This window comes from Carassius carassius, chromosome 14 (assembly GCF_963082965.1).
Source record: "Carassius carassius chromosome 14, fCarCar2.1, whole genome shotgun sequence".
In the NCBI taxonomy this organism is placed as follows: domain Eukaryota; kingdom Metazoa; phylum Chordata; class Actinopteri; order Cypriniformes; family Cyprinidae; genus Carassius; species Carassius carassius.
Window position 1 is genome coordinate 13,481,563 of NC_081768.1, and position 13,642 is coordinate 13,495,204.

Below are 13,642 nucleotides of genomic sequence, written 5' to 3' on the forward strand. Positions count from 1 at the left end.
GAGTATGACTCTCAGCTATGTCTGGGTTAGGATTCTTTCCTGCATGTTACGATTGCCTTTTCTCTTTTACTGACATCTTTGTAGAGAATGATGGAAAATATGCCCTCCCTCCTCACTGCTGCGTCACACAATTTGAGAGCAGTCTTTCATCCTTCTAATTTTTTTCTTCTCACAACGTCTTCTGTTTCTGTCTTATGGTTTTTAATGCAGTTTTACATCTTGATGCATAAAACCATATCCATTATCACATTATTATAAGTCATCGTTAAAGAAAAATGACCTTGTTGACTTTCTTAATGCATGTACCTTATTATGAATGATTCATTAGTGCACATTATTTGTTTTGTTTCTTTTGTTTGTAGTTTTTAATAAAAAATTACTTATCAATCACTTTCCATATATGCTGGCATCATGCAGTATATTGGATAATTAAATAATAATAATAATAAATTAGGTTTTGTTTTAGTAAATTCGCATTCAAGGCTTTCTTCATTCTTGTACACATAGTTCACTTTTTACAATTCAGTCTATTAACAATGAATAAAATGTTATTTCATTGTTATATATGCATTGCAAAATCAGAAGTTAAATGCAAGCATGTTGGCTGTAGATTATATCCTACAACAACATCTGTGTGATCAAATACTCATAAAAATATTAATTATATGTGACCCAGGACCACAAAACCAGTCTTAAGTCACTGTGATTATAGCCAAAAAAAAAAAAAACATTGTATGGTTCAACATTATCGATTTTTCTTTTATGTCAAAAATCATTAGTATATTAAGTAAAGATTATGTTCCATGAAGATATTTTGTAATTAAAAAAGGATTCATTTGGACAAGTCCAAAGGTGATTTTCTCAGTATTTAGATTTTTTTGCACCCTCAGATTCCAGATTTTCAAATAGTTGTATCTCGACCAAATATCGTCAGATCCTAATAAACCACACATCAATGGAAATCGTATATATTCAGCTTTCAGATGATCATAATTTCGAAAAATTGACACTTAAGACTGGTTTTGTGGTCCAGGTTCCAAAGTCCACACATAAACCCTTAAATTAAAACATATGAGCCCACAAACACTTTTTGCTTTTATTTTAAAACACCTTTTTATATATAAAGACTTTTCACTGGATAAATGTATTCCTCTTTTCATCCACCACATCACTTTTAAGTCCTTTGGCTGTTTTGATGTTGTGTGTGCCACCCAAACGCCAAGACATTTGTTCAACACTGATCTGCTCTCATATTTGGACATGGTAAATATGTGAAAAACACTCAAATCTTCTTGAATTGTGTACAGTGAGATCTAAAAGTCTAAGACTAGACTAAGACTAAGTCTAAGAAAAGAACATTAACATTAAAAAAATGAAACTTTATTACACAAATAAGAGATTCAATAAATTTGAGACATCATGCGACTATTTGGACAGATGGTCAGATGTTCTTACTTTCTCAAGATGCTCTTTGGATCATTCTCAGATCGTGCTGGAAAACATAATTATCAGGTTTTCCACTAACTTGTGAAGGTCATGCAGCTCAAGTGCTGCATTATTTCTAAGCAAAACCATATGCTAAGACATAATGAATTCATTTTAAACTTTTAACTCACATTGTTATGCAGATAATCTTATTTTTAAAAAAGCATTTTCACTTTTGGTCCACAAAATTAATTTTTTTGCAGCATTACTCAAAACTTAGAACATTTATACAAAATGAAAACAGCAGTTTGAAGAAATGTCTTGAGCTCGATCAATGATTCACTGGCTGTTCCCTCACCATGCTATTGTCTTTCTCCACCCATGTCCCCGTCTGTGTGTGTCTGTCTCCTGTGTCAGGCTGCGTGGCGTCTCTACTCCACAGACCACTCCAGAACATACCTGAGTGCCACATGGCTGTTCTATAAAAGTGTTCTCCCTCCTCAAAGGCATGTATCAATGCAGTAACTGATGGAAGAGCGCTTACATGAACCAGTTGTTACTAATCTTTTTTTTTTCTTTTGTTGTTCTCCTTTTTTTCCAACCCTTGCTTTTTTCCTGGCCTTATGTATTTCTCTTTTTATTTTCTACTGTCCTCATTTCCCTCCCTATTTTCCTGGTTTTGTATATTCTGCACGTAGTGTGTGTGGCGTAGCTATGCGGCTGATGAGAACTCGGTTTCCATTGCTACCTGGAAGCCTCATTTGAAGGCGTTGCATACCTGCAGCCCTACAAAGTAGGTACAACTCTGGCAGCTGGTGTCGTATTTGGTGTCAGTGCTTCTGTAGCTCTCATTTTCCCACTTCCCTCAGCAAATAAACTCTGTTTTCCCTCAATCTGTCTCTCATCCATCTCTTCCGTGCCCTACTGTAGTCTATAGATATCCTTGCTTATTTAAATCCTCATTAGGTCACTGAAAAAACGCGTATGGCCAGATGTCAGAAGTATAAATAAAATATAGCCAAGTATGATACTTTGTCAAAATTAAAAGTCAAAATATCTTTCCTAAATCTTAAACGAATTGCTACTGAATAACTTTCTTCTCCGAAGTTCAAGTTTTATCTTGCAATTCAGACTTATAACACATTTTTGTTTACATCTGCAATTTTAAGATCACATTTCACACTTAAGACTTTTTTTCCAAAGTTGTGAGCATATATTTCACTATTCTAATTTTATCCCTCATGTGATCAGCTAACATTTCAGACTTTTTTTTTTTTTTTATATCTCTTGGAGTTTATATCTCTTTTAAGAGGGATGTCAAAAGTTTGAGATTTACACTGATAATTATGATGAAGTCAGAATTGTGTATTATAAACTCGCAATTCAAAGAACAAAGTCTAAATTGCAAGTTGTTAACTTGGTGACATAAAATCAGTTTTGTTATAAATGTTACTCTGTGGTGGAAGCAGCTTTCATAGATTGCTGAAATGAACAAAAATAAGGATTTCAACAAACAACAATATTTCTTTAATACAAACCCAACTCTTCTGAGTCCTTAAATTTTCATTTACTAAATAAAGAAAGAACTTTACATTAGTCAGAACTTTAAATGCAACACCGCATGGTTTTACAATTCTTTGATGCTGTATTGCTATTAATATAGAATCATGTGTTCATACTCAAATCAAGTTGTTCATTCCTGAGGATAGCTAGAATTAGAACATATTTTTTTAGGTAAAAGACCCTGTGTTGGTAACTGATTAAAAATCTCTTCATGAGGACAAATAATAGTAAACTGTAGTGGAGGCTAATTACCATGAAATGCATTTTATTAGCTTGTGTGAGCATAATTTGAATGGCCCTGTAGCTCTGTGAGATGCACAATAAATATCAAATATTTGGGTCATTCATTATGTTCTGCAAAATATTTCCTCTGTTCTTTGGAAGGTTAAATGGGTATGACAATTCAAACATTTTGAATTGCCCTTCAGTCATTGTCATGTCATTCACTAAGAGAACAAATACTCAGTTTCAGTAGTTTCCCATAATAATACTTGATGTACAGTTACTGAAATAGTTCACAACCCTCAGGTTTTGACAGTGAACAGAAGTCTTCTGTATAACTGAAGCTTCAAAGTTTCCATTTGGATGAGAGCCACAGCCTAACACCAGCTTCCTCGTGTGTATGCTGTGGCTGACTGAAATTTCCCCTGCGTTGCCCAGAACAGATAAATCAAACTGAACGGTAGCCAGGACAGTTTGTGGACAGACACCTGAAGACAGACACATGACAATGCTCTGACAAATGGGTGTACCGCTATATTCAGACAATTCCCCAATTCTGGAGTAATTACACACCGAGCAGCCCCTGATAACACAGCTGTCCCTCTTCTGTTAGTGCTCGTCTTAGTCAGCTTGACTGTGCATTGCTCATAGCTTGCATGCCTGCTTGTTTGCTGCCTGTCTTAAAAAAAGACTCTCCATCTCTCCCTACTCTTAATGTGTGTGTGTGTGTGTGTGTGTTGTGGTATATTTGTTTAATTTCCTTTTTTTAACATTTAAACTATAAGTGACACAGTGAAATATATTGGTGTGTCATTCCTACAGTGAAACACTTAGTATATTTCAGAGGCATTTGTGTCTCTTCTGTAGTTGCCTTATTAGATTCTGTCGTTCATGTGAAGTGTTAATATCCTGCCTCTTTTCTCTCTATGTTTTTAACTAACACCTGAAGGAAAGACCAGGGGGAATCCATCAGCAGGTTTGTTGTTCTCGTATCTACATCCTCCTAGTGTCCGGAATGTTTTAATTATTTAAGTATCGATTGTCTTTTAGCTTCCATGGCATCAATAAAAATAGGGAGAAGAATTAAGTCGATTCAGTCATGGCATGTTACATGTCTTGCTTTATCATTCACTCCCATTGATTTTTTGTTTATTTGAAATAGTAGCTATAGTATGTGTGGTATCTGCTAATTATCACAGAATAAACCAAGACAGGATGATCAGGACACCAATGTGAAGCTAACTGTACTGTCGCTTATAACAAGGCTACATATAATTTGTAAAATTTTGATTTGAATTTTTTATTTATTATAGTACTTATAAATTATAATCAGTAATATATATTTTTTTTTTTTCAGCAAGGATGCATTAAATTGATTAAAAGTTGCAGTAAAGACTTTTTAATGTTTACATTTTGAAAATTTCAGATAAAGGCTGTTTTTTAAAACTTTCTATTCATCAAAGAATCCTGAAAAAAATATGACTTTTAACAAAACATATTAAGTATGATAATAATGTTAATTGAGCCCCGATATATATTGTGTAATATATAATATTAATCAGTATATTATAATGATTTCTGAAGGATCATGTGATGATGAATACTGAAGTAATGGCTGCTGAAAGTTTAGGTTTTCCATCACAGTTACATTAATATATTAATATATATATATATATATATTTAACTTATGTTGGCTGCATTTATTTAATAAAAAGCCATTACAACATAGTAATACTGTGAATTAATATATATATATATATATATATATATATATATATATATATATATATATATATATATATATATATATATATATATATATAACTTATGTAATCTTTTGAATAGTAGTGTGATTTAATTTAAAAATATATTTATGTACATTAATTAATATTAATATATAAATGCAATTATATTTTAATATATAAATATACTATTCTAGAGAGAAGCACAGAGTGATGCACGGAACATGAAAGTAGCACCAGTATTTTGTTTTGGACAATAGACAAATATACAGTTTCATGGTTTAGTTTCACTACTGCATTGGCCACAATTGACCAATCCCAAACAAATTTTTCAGAGAACCATTTTTAGTTAAAGTCTTAGAACAGTAGCGTAGCTGTGGAGCAGCTTCAGTTTGCTAACTTGCTAAGAACAAGTGTTCATCTCTACCAAAGAGTGTTTTGTGTGTGTGTGTGTGTGTGTGTGTGTTTGTACTTGCAGGGCTTCTTCTGTAATAGACAAGTACTTTGGCCTACTTTTCTCTGTCTGCCTACATGGACAGAGACGTGATGCACTTTTTCCATTCGGAGATTGTTTATATTGAGCGTTATGTATTACTACTGTACAGCCAGGAGAAAACAAAGATGACAGCATAAATGCATTAAAGTGTTTTACAGTTTTATCCTTCTTCTTTTCCCCCGATAACAACCCCCATCCTCTTCTAAATACATTTCATCAATAGGCCCTGTAAGTAAAAGTCAAAAGTAGTGACTCAGTTCCAGACTTAGCTGTTGACATTTAGGACTGTGTGCATGTTTGTACACAGTACTTGACTATGTTTAGACAAATTAAAAGACTGTCGCATCTGCAAGGCCACAGTGTGGTCAGATGTTTGCTGTCAGGCTGGTAACTTTTTGTTTTAAAAGTGATTTCAGCAGGGGTGAAGCTTATTGCCCAAGGCTTTTTCTTATTTGAATCCTCACGCTTTCAATTAGAGCTGGAATTGGATGTTTGCATGGTTCATATTAAATATGTGAAGAGCGGAGCACCAGCACTCAGACTTAAATGAAGTCATTTACAGTTGGAAAAGCCCCACAGTGTGTGGCAAATGTGTCATTAAATGTGATGGAAAATTAATCTTCAAATTTCAAAGGCATTACAGCAAACAAAAAGCTTGTGAAACCTTTTAAATGGATGAACATTAAGTCTTTAGTCTTTAAGAAAACATTAGGTATAATCCACATTATCCATTTATACTGGTTAGAGAGTGAAAGGAACAAAATATTTACAGAATGATCATTTATAATTAACCAACTAATCCAAGAAAGTTTGTCAAATTCTTTGGTTGTTAGACAAGGTTTGTACACTGTTTACTTCTAATATATTTCTAGTGTGAATGTGCTTGTGAGTGTGTGTAGTTTGGTCAGTGCTAATTAAACTTTAAATTACCATGTTTGGTTGCAAAAACATGCCAATTTATTTAGCATTTTGCTCCATTTTTACTACCAAGTCGTGTCTCTGTTTCGATTTTGTTCCATCCGTATAATTCTTCCACTTAAGGAGATTGTTTCTGCTCACAGTCTATCTAACTCATCTGCCATCTGTCTTCCTCATTTCCTTAGTAAGGGTCATAGTAATAGACAGAGGCTCTTCAGGAGGTATACCACACGGAAATATAGGTACCCAGCATCCCCCACTGCTCCAGCAATATGACCAATGTGAATGCTGACTAACCTTATGCATGGAGGATGACGGCCACCTCAGATAACCTTACAGACCCTACAGAGGGTCTAATATGAGGGTCTTACTGCCTGTTGCCTGAAAGATTTAACTGCCACTGACTGATCTATACAATAACCTTATCTGACATGCAGGAATTACTCTACAATATTATTACCAAAATGAAACAATATCTAATTTATTCAAAGATTCTAAACTTAAGACCACCAGTTTTCCAACATCCCACATTGTAATGCAGGAATAATCTGATCAAGTGGTTAAAGGTTCGGTTTAGTTGTGAAGGATATCTCTGATTGAACTGTATATCTCCCTGTTACACATTAGTCTTAACCTGCATGTTGCATGTGCATGAAATTTAGCTCTATATTCTTGTAAGTCACATTTATAGCATTATGTCTTCACTCTCCTTTTACATAACATCTCTTTCACATAAAAAACTCAATACCAAGCATGAGCTCAGTGGACTATGTAGACATCCAGCATGAATTAAGAACCCCAGCTTATGGAATACCTATAGAACTGTTCTGCTCATAAACTGTTAATATTCAGGGCCTCTACATCAGGCTTAGAAAGATACATGGAAATGTTGTCAGGCTGCTCCACACAGAAGGTTTCAAAAGAAGTAGGGTGGTTAGAGAGTCATTCCTCAGAATGCTGCTTGCTGATTGGTGGAAGCCATTTAATGAGGTTTGTGTTGCATGATGGTCTTTTGCTGCAATTTATGAGAAAAGTTTAGAACCGTTTTTGAGGCTTTGGCGAAAGAACTCCCAAGTAAGATGTGGTTCCTAATCGTATCAACAACCAGTTTTACTGGAGGAATTTAGTAGAGAATCTTGCAAGTCCAAAATAAGCCATCAGAATAGTTTTTATTAATCCAAACTTTAGTTGAATACATCTTTATTTTCATTCCATGTTTAATTATTTCTCTGTTTACTTGTCCCTTCCCACTTCCCATCCTCTTCCATCCCTCTTCTTTCCTCTCCTGCAGTCAAAAGCTAAGTTTTCGGGAGCGTGTGCGCATGGCCAGTCCTCGCGGTCAGAGCATGAAGAGCAGACAGATGTCAGTGAATGACCGACGCTCTCCTGCCACAGAGGTTGGGGTTGAGGGCAGCAGCCCTGCCAAGGTCCAGAAGAGCTGGAGCTTCAATGACCGAACACGCTTCCGGCCATCACTGAGACTCAAGAGCCAATCGCGCACAACGGCTGAAGGTGAACAGCTTTTTTTATTTGGTTGCTGTTGTTCCACTTCTATTGTAACAGATTTAGGAATGTTCTCATTAGCTGATAATCTGACCTGTGGTTTATTTTGCTTCACAAATTATTAATTACTTCATTTTAAAATAATTGTCATGTTTGCTGTTTTATTTGCTAGTCTTGACACCAAATGACCCTTTATAAATAAGAATGTGTGTTTCCCTATATATTGTATTGTTTTTTTGGACTTATTTACAAATGCACTGGGCTGCAGTGGGAGAACATGGTCTCCCATGGGACCCTCTGTTTGCACTAGTTTGCTCGGCTCATGCTCCCATCACTAGAATGCCCCTCAGGGAATAAGAGTGCAAAGTATAGATAGCGACACTGTTTATAAGAGGATTTTCAGTATTGACAGAATCCTGTACATCAGTCACAAAGGATTGACAGAAGCATGGTCCCATGGGAAAATAAAACAGGGAAATAGTTTAGTAAAAAAAAATTTATCTGTTCATTGGCCTTGTCAGGGCTTCGCTTGGAATGTTGCTTACAATCAAAAGTAGTGAAGTAACAAAATGTTTGGATGTTAAAAAGTGATTTTAAACCACATGTCCAAGTGCCCCCATCACTGCTGCTACATAAATTAACATGAGTTTACAGGGACAGGTTTAAATGGACTAAAAGACTGGAGAAGATTGCAAAACGTCACCAAAGAGAGAAGTCTGACGTTTTTCGCCTAAAGATTGAGATATGCTATTTTCAAAAATAAATAAATACATAAATAAAAAATTCTAAGTGTATATAAATATATTTTACACAATAAGATCAATAACACACATTTAGACATACAGAAAATAGGTTAAATTTTAGTTTCATGACGGACTTCTACACAGCACATCAGATCAGATGGATAGATCACTTCTTCTAGTCACTCTCCAACACTGCACCTACATGCTTTGTTATTGTTATACCATAAGATTTATTGTAACATTCCCAATCAGTACATTTTCACAGAAGTGCGCAGTTACTACTAACAAGCAGATTTTGCAAAGGTAGCTTCTCAGTGGCAGCAGCGATCGAGCTCCAGCCCTGTTTGAGACCCTTCAACCCAAAATGAATCTCATACCTGCTGTGCTACCCCTCTCTGGCTTCATACTCTTACGGTATATAGCAAACACTATAGATCCATCACAGTTTACTATATATAACCCACAAGCCACTGCTGAGGAAGAGAAAATTCTTTACATTTTGATAGCAATCTGTCATCCTCTGCCGTTTATCTGTGTCCCGCACTGCTACTGCTGATGGGGTCAGACATCACACAGTTTAAATGGAAGAATTCGTTCTCTTCTACAAGCATCATATATTTTGTCTGTTACCTGTTTGAATGCTATTTTGATTGATATCTGTATAGGCTTTCTTTACTTTTCAGCCTAGTTTAGTTTTCAGCCTTTTTGAGGACACAAAAATTTGTAAAAAAAAAAATAGGTTTTTGCTTGCTGTGATTCAGATTGCTTCACTTTCTCTCTCTTTCTCTCATAGCTGACACAAATATTGGACCGGATGATGCTTTTGATGAGAAGGGTTGTCATTGTGATGTGACTGTGGAAGATCTATCTGCCCCACTGAAGGCAGTGATCAGGGCTGTCAGGTGAGTTTGACTTCACAGAGAGCGTTGTTCTCCCATTGTGAAAGCTTGAAGTATTCACACTGTAGTTGCAGGGTTGAAAACACTTATTTTGACCTTCCTGGCCTATTAAGGCATCAAGGTTAGATCATCGCTGCTGTCTCTCTCCTGCTGGGACAGGCCACTGATTTTGCTTCATGTGACTTCACTTCCATCGCTCCAAACTATTAGGGTCTCCCAGGTGGGCTGAGATTTTTCCCTCTCCTCTTTCCCAGGGTGTCGGATAGAAATGTTCACAGTCAGTTCTGCTTACACACCAGCTCTGACAGGAAGAAAACTCACCGGGACTTGAATCTGCAAGACATTACAGAAACAGATCAGTGAAATCTGCTCCCCTGTCAATATTTCCTTTTCACCTTCACTCTGCAGAATGTCGCGCATAGAATATGTTTAGGTTTCAGTGTGTCTGTGGTAATACCTGTGTTTTCATGGCTAATGTCATCTGTAGCACATAGATTTATAGAACATGAGCCTTACTTGAGTAATAAACTGTTTTTAAAGCAGAGGTATAGCTAATGGTATTTTTTTCCTTTGGTTTATAAACTGTTGTGGTATTTGTGACTCATTTCTGCCCTCTAGTGGTTCAGAGCAAGCTTACACAACTTTCAGGCTTGTTTATTTGTGAGTTGCAAAGAGGTTTGCTTTGTTGTACTGATTGCATATGTACATAATTGAATGTTTATAGATTTATCTTAATATGTAACTAAAAATATATTTTTTACGAAATTTTAAAGTTCATGGTTGAAACAATTCAAATAGTTCATGGTAAAAAAAAAAACTTATTTCAAGATGCATTTAATGAAATTGTTTCTTATTATTTTTTTAATAAAAATGTTTTAATAAACTCACATTAAATATATTTAAACTGCAAATGAGAAAAAAACATATTGTACTATTTTTCCTTACATTTACTACATATGTCTGTGTGTGATAATTTCTAATCAAAAGTTAGTTGAGTTTTGTTTCTTGTTTCACTGTTGACAGGATAATGAAATTCCATGTGGCCAAGAAGAAGTTTAAGGAAACGCTTCGACCGTATGATGTGAAAGATGTGATTGAGCAATACTCTGCTGGTCACCTGGATATGCTGTGTCGTATCAAGAGTCTCCAGACTAGGTGAGATTAACCAGCCCTGGTTGTGTGGTGAAAATATGTTCAATGTGATCATGTGACTAAATGTTTTAAAATAATTTATAAGTTCTCAGTCCGGGTTTCTTTTTTTTTTGCAAAAATATTCTCACACACCAATGCACATTAACAAATGCAGTTAGCACAAAAACATATTTACAGAAAGCTGTACAGAAAATAGTTCAATAGGTTTGTTTTTTATGCACATTTCCTACATCTACATGTCCGTGTCTGTCTTATCTCCCTGTGTGCACTCTCCCATTCAGGTTGGACACCATTGTGGGTCCACAGACCCTGAGTCGCAAAGCCAAGACCTTTTCTTCTCCTTCCCTGCACTTGTATTACAGCCAGGCCAAGAGGAAACACTCTGCCCCAGGGTCAGCCGACCCACAATCCCCCACCCTAAACTCTTTTAACTCTTTAACATCCAGAATCCAGAGTCAAATGCTGAGGCTGTGTGTCTAATTCTCCAGTGTCAATAACCGTCTGGACATCAGCATCACAGCAGTAAAGAGCTAAACACTTAAAAATACATACATACATATACATAAATAAATAAAATATCTAAAGACCCTTAAATCAAGATAAATTGTGTGATATTAAATTTGGATTTCAGACAATATATACGTTTATTTCTTAAATCTAATTGCTTGTTGAAACATTAAAAGTATATTTTGTGAGCTTTATGTTTATGAAACTATTTATCAATGAGACGGAAATACAAAGTAATACATCTTAATTCAAGTTATATTATCTGAAGTTATTATGCAGTCTTATCTAAAGGATATTTAGATATGTTTAATGCAAACAAGACAAAAATTCTGAGCAAAAAGAAACTACCGTTCAAAAGTTTGGCATCAGTTTGTTGTATTAATCATTTCTAAAGGACCATTTGACACCAAATAAATTATTATTTTTTTTTTGACAATGTGTATTTTTGCAGTAAAGGCTGGATATGTTTGTGATGTGTCAGTGACCCAAAGCCTCAAGCTTTTGGCTCTGTTCAATTATTCCTTCATCTCTCCATTTTTCTCCATCTAGAACTTTCTCCCTGTTTAACAAGGTTGGCAGTGCTAAACCAGCATAACCGTGATGCAGTGCATGGTTTTAGATGAATGTGCCTGTGTATAGATTCATTCTTCTCAGCTTTCCCTATTATTTGGGTCCCAAAGCTTGATTTTTGTTCAACATTTTGTCTGGCATGGAAGTAGCATAATAAAATGTTGTTATTCTTTAATATTTCAAAGGTGTGTAATCAGTAGTTTTTTGCCAGCTCTGATTTGAACAACTATCTATAACTTACATCTACTTAAATATCAGATAGTGACTGACTTTGAAACTGACTTTGAAGCAACAGTTAAGAATTTAACCTAGATTACTGAGACCTTTGTTTTGATCAATAATATGTGTTAGTAAATCGCATGTAGTAATAGTATCTTGTCATGATGCCGAAAGTACCTTCTCTTCAACCTTCTCTCTCCTCCCTTTTACTTGACGGCACAACCATAAAAATGTACTTGACCCCCGTATGTTTTCTCATCTAGACTCGCCACAGCTGTGGGTCCACATCAGACACTCAGCACCAAAGCCAGGAACCTTTCCTCTCCCTCTCTACACATGTATTACAGCCAAAGCAAGAAGAAGCACGCTGGGTCAGAGGCCTGTAGCAGGCTGGGGGCTAGTCATGGGGCTGCACTTACCTCAATCACTTCATATTGTGAACGGGGTCCAATGGTGATGATGTACAGTATTAAGCTAAAACGATCCATAGGGTTTAGGGCTTTGTTAAGGGGCTGAAGTAAATAAGTCATATCTTGACATTTAGACATTTCAGCTTATTTTAATGCTTTTGTCATTTGAAAGTGTGCTAAGGCCACATTGAGAACAACTACTGATGGGAATCATAGACCTCTAGGTTTTTTTTTTTAATTATTTATCATCTTCATCATTGGACTCCAAGGTGATAAAAATAAAAAGGGAATGTTTTCAACCAATGAGATGATTTATGAACTGTGTAGCTCACACTCTGATTGGTTCAGCTGATTGATGTTGGTTTAACTCAAAGTCCTCTTGCACAATAGATTTGAAAAGGCAAGGAAGAATTAAGATGTTTTTTCTAACAAATAAATTGAGAATCACAGATTGAAATGTGCAATCCCGAATATATTAATACTGTACATAGTCTGCATATTTTCTGCATAGATACCCTGGACTATCATAGACTACATCTACCTGAAAATGTACATTACTACATTATGTTAAAGATCTTGCTCACTAGGGGTATCTTGGGAGCATGGTTTATCATTTTGGATTTGAAATTATAATTAACTGGCATAAGTGGATCATCAGATACAGCCAATTCTTACATACAGCAAGTAACATAAAATGTAAAGAAATTAATTTTCAGTTAAAAAAAATTACAGAAATATATCAGCATCTCTTCCTTCTCTCCTTTTAACATAGAAAAAGTAGCTGTTGGTGATGCGCTAACTTGATTTCTTCTTCACTAACCAAAGTCCAGTCTCATCCTGCTGTGCTGTTCCATGCTCGAGCTCAAGGAACAATTTGTAAAGGTGTGCATCCTCATGTATACTTTATTTTTTTTCCTTATAGGGTGGATCAGATACTGGGAAAGGGCCAGATTTCAGTGGACAGAAAAGGCAGGGAGAAAATCCTCCCAGAAGGAGAATCCTTGGAGCATGACATGAGCATGCTTGGCCGTGTCTGTAAAGTAGAGAGACAAGTAAGCCATATTAACTTGATGGTTTTATAAAACATACTACTGTTCAGAGTTTTGGGGTCAATACTATTTTTTTGTTTTGTTTTGTTTTTTAGGAAATTAATACTTTTATTAAGCAAGGATGCATTAAATTGATCGAAAGTGACCGTTAAATTATTTATCATTTATCAATAAAGCTTGTATGCTGTGTTTGCTTTCTAATCATCAAAGAATCCTGAGACAAA

At 35.4% G+C, this 13,642-nt stretch overlaps 1 protein-coding gene across 3 annotated transcripts in view; it reads left to right on the forward strand.

Moving 5' to 3' along the window:
• Positions 1-13,642, forward strand: part of kcnq5a (potassium voltage-gated channel, KQT-like subfamily, member 5a) — a 125,509-nt gene that overhangs the window by 107,878 nt on the left and 3,989 nt on the right. The window contains exons 8-15 of one of the 3 annotated variants that reach the window (XM_059566204.1): positions 2,124-2,218; positions 4,160-4,186; positions 7,658-7,878; positions 9,406-9,514; positions 10,535-10,666; positions 10,945-11,055; positions 12,223-12,330; positions 13,292-13,421. In XM_059566204.1, coding sequence (XP_059422187.1) covers positions 2,124-2,218; positions 4,160-4,186; positions 7,658-7,878; positions 9,406-9,514; positions 10,535-10,666; positions 10,945-11,055; positions 12,223-12,330; positions 13,292-13,421 — 933 coding nt within the window. The remainder of the gene's footprint in view (positions 1-2,123; positions 2,219-4,159; positions 4,187-7,657; positions 7,879-9,405; positions 9,515-10,534; positions 10,667-10,944; positions 11,056-12,222; positions 12,331-13,291; positions 13,422-13,642) is intronic. The other 2 variants (XM_059566205.1, XM_059566206.1) reach the window with 2 other exon arrangements.